This window comes from Terrapene carolina, unplaced genomic scaffold, assembly GCF_002925995.2.
Source record: "Terrapene carolina triunguis isolate 2854851 unplaced genomic scaffold, T_m_triunguis-2.0 Scaffold926, whole genome shotgun sequence".
Classification (NCBI taxonomy): Eukaryota; Metazoa; Chordata; order Testudines; family Emydidae; genus Terrapene; species Terrapene triunguis.
Window position 1 is genome coordinate 5,676,307 of NW_020665277.1, and position 3,375 is coordinate 5,679,681.

General features: G+C 51.2%; 1 protein-coding gene across 1 annotated transcript in view; it reads left to right on the top strand.

The window, feature by feature from the left end:
• ZDHHC5 (zinc finger DHHC-type containing 5) overlaps positions 1-2,476 on the top strand; it is a 39,219-nt gene extending 36,743 nt beyond the window's left edge. The window contains exon 12 of the mRNA XM_026661114.2: positions 593-2,476. Coding sequence (XP_026516899.1) covers positions 593-758 — 166 coding nt within the window. The 3' untranslated portion in view covers positions 759-2,476. The remainder of the gene's footprint in view (positions 1-592) is intronic.
• Positions 2,477-3,375: the final 899 nt, after the last annotated feature.

Sequence of the window (3,375 nt, forward strand, 5' to 3'; positions counted from 1 at the left end):
TGTGTGTGTGTGTGTGCCTGTGTGTCCGACCCCTCCCTGGGGAGTGCACAGGCTCTGTGTGTGTGTGTGTGTGTGTGTGTGTGTGTGTGTGTGTGTGTGTCCGACCCCTCCCTGGGGAGTGCACAGGCTGTGTGGGTGTGGGTGTGTGTCCGACCCCTCCCTGGGGAGTGCACAGGCTGTGTGGGTGTCTCCCATCCTTTGATCGGTGAAGGGAGGGGCAATGTGAATTCTAGCCCTCTTTCCTGGGGGAATGCAGGGCTTCCTCCCAGTGTGCGAGACCCTTCTTTCACCTTAGTGCAGTGGGAATCTCTCTCCCAGAAGGGGTGCGCTGGGCTCTGTCCACCTTCATGGTTTAGTGTGCTCCTGGCCCTTTGCCCCTTTCCTAGTACATACCTACTCTCCCCTTCCCATCCTCTGTCCTGGGGTGTCGGACGCACCTCGAATCCTCCTTCTCTTCCCTATTTGTGTGTGTGGATCCCCTCTCCATCCCCCTGCCATTGAGCGTGCTGTGCTGTGTGGTTGAAAGTTCCACCGATCCCAGCCCTGTGGTGTGTGGTCACTTCCTGACGCCCTTGTGTCCTTCCTTCCCCAGAGACGAGGTGCAGATGAGAACCGCCTACAGCAAGTCCAATGGGCAGCCCAAGAGTCTGGGCCCGGCCTCCCCCTCCCCTGGCCAGCCACCTCTCAGCAGCCCAACTCGAGGAGGAGTCAAGAAGGTCTCTGGAGTGGGCGGGACCACTTATGAGATCTCTGTATGAGGGGCGGAGCTCTCCCCACTGTCGCCTACTCCCTGGCTGATACCAAAACGCCTGGGCCCTGGTGGGCAGGGGCCATGCTCAGGAGCAAGGCACCCCTGCTCTCTCACATGCATGGACATTTTTTAGAATCCTCCAACTGCGGGGGGGAAATAGCTGAGAGGACAGTGACCTTTTAAAATATGACCCCTGGGATTTGGGGTGAGACCCTTGGCACCCCCTAAATCTTCACAGCTGCAACGCAGCCTCGGTCCCCCTCCTCCTCTCAACCAGCTGATTGACTGCAAATGTAGCACACACTGCCGAAAGAAAGGGGGGAGGACTATCACGGCAGCGCCCCCAGCTGGTGGGGGGAGGCGCAGCCTGCAGTTGCGCCACCACCGATGGGCCAGATACGCGTGGACCTCGTGCAATCACTCGCCTCGTGCGGTAGGAACGGATCGTTTTTAAAACAAGGATAATTTTTTTTATGATTGTTACGGATTCTATTTTTTTCCCCTCTTCTGAGTTACCAGGTGTGTGTATATATAAATATCTATATATAAATATAAATATAAAAGAAATTATATATCTACCAGAGAGAGGGAAGAATCGCCCCGCAAGGGCCCAGGCCCCACGTGCCCCTTTAGGACACTCGGCCCCAGGAAGGACGACATGGGGATGTGTGTGTGTGTATAGAGTATATACATCCAGAGGGGTGGGGGACGGGGGGCTTTTTACCACAGGTGCCTGGTTAATTCGAAAGGAGGCACCTGTGGAATTGCCAGCATGGGAGGGATGGGAAAGTATTTTATATTTAGGGACAGACTCCAGGTCCTTGCTCATGTGATCCTAGGCTTGACCATTGCTCAGTTCTTCTGCGGCCTGTCCTTCCTCTAGCAGCCATGCTAAGGTCCTGGGCCCGGCCTGCCTTTTGTGTCTCATCTCCCCCTTTCTGGCTTCTCTGGTTCCTGGGCAGATTTCCTATCCTGAGGAAGCAAAGCAAGGGGGAGAGCTGGAAGGCAGCCCTCCCACCCCCATCGGGCAGTGGTTAGGCGTGACCTCCCCTTTAGCTGAGTGGGGTGAGCAAATCCATGTCTCCCTTGTACGGGTGGGTTTAATTAAGGACTCAGTTTCCCATTTTTACAGCCCCCAGTATTCAGATGAGATGGGATGTGTCATGAAACTGACTCCCAGCAAAGTGGGGAGAAGGGACTGGTGGGTTTCTTCTGTTTCCCGATGCTACCCCTTCCGCAACAAACAGATGAACTTGCACAGCGCTAGAGACATATCATTGGGGCTCAGAAGAGCAGTGGGGGGCTTGAGGGCTGTGTTCCCCTGTATAGAGATTTGACCTGTATCTAATCCCTCCCCCACAGACAATTTTAGCAGTTCTTCTCTCTGATGTTTTTACATTTCTTATTTTTGATGGTTCCGTTATGGTTTCTCACTATCACACGGTTGTTTTTATTTCCAAACTGGGGAAGAGTAAAAAAGAGGAAACAAAACCAAACCCCAAAAAGCAATATTTTCATGTCATATGCCAAAAAAATTATAGACATCCACACCAAAACCCCATGAAAGTCAAAGCAAACCAAGCAGAAATCCAACCTAATCTCCAGGCACTACTTGACTCTTTCTCTATGGCAATATCTCTCTTGTGGCCTCCACAGAGCCGCACTTTTATTTTTTATTATGATTAGCCATTTTAAAACGAGGAATAAAAAAAATCTAATAAGCCACCCTCCAGGCTTGTGTGGTTTTTGTTTCATTTTCCTAGGGGGAGGCGTTGTCTCCTTTGGTATCTTCCTTTCCCATTATTCCATCCAAAAGAAAGATCTGCGGAAAAATTGCCTAAGTCTTGAAGAGCCAGAAGGTCAAAGAATTAAGCTGAGTTGCCAAGAGAGGTCTCCAGAAGGTACATGAGTGGGTCCTCGCGCTGTGTTCTGAGCTGTGGTAGCAAAGGGGAAGGCCTGCTTGCTAATGAGGCATAACTGCTAGTAGTGGTCAGTTCCTTGTTACCTGGTGGTGTGTGAGGAGTGGGAAGACCAATTGACTTTGGAAACGATCAGTGAAGGGCTGAGTAAGGCTCGGGTGAAGGGCGGCTATCGAGGAGTCTGTGAGAGATTGCAAGTAGGGCATCTGCATAACCTGGTGAGGGCCAGGGCCTGGCTGTGAAAGAGGCAGTGCTTGCATTTTGGGGAAGATGGAGGCTGATGGTAATGAAAGAGATGGGAAATAAGGGCGCCACCCAGCCCTCCCCACTTGATCTATTCCATCGAAGGGTAAAGGAAAGTTTTCTGGATATGAAACCTGCCTAAGCAGCAACTAGAGCTTCAAGCATTCCCAGCACACCCAGCAAGCCCACTGTGTAACCAGGCATAGGAACATGCTAGGCTCTATCCATTCAATCAGCAAAACCCTTTGAGATAGCAAAAGGTTCCTGCACGAATAGCCAGGTGCTATAAGTACTTAGATACTATCTGGAAACCTCTGCCTATCTGATGAAGATTAAAGACCTTCTCCCTCCCTAATTTCAAACCTGAGGGTCCCTGATCATTACCACAGAGTCCCCAAATGGCATCCCTCAATTGAGTTGTTGGGTTTAGCTGAATCAGGAAGAACTACTGCTGGAAATCCA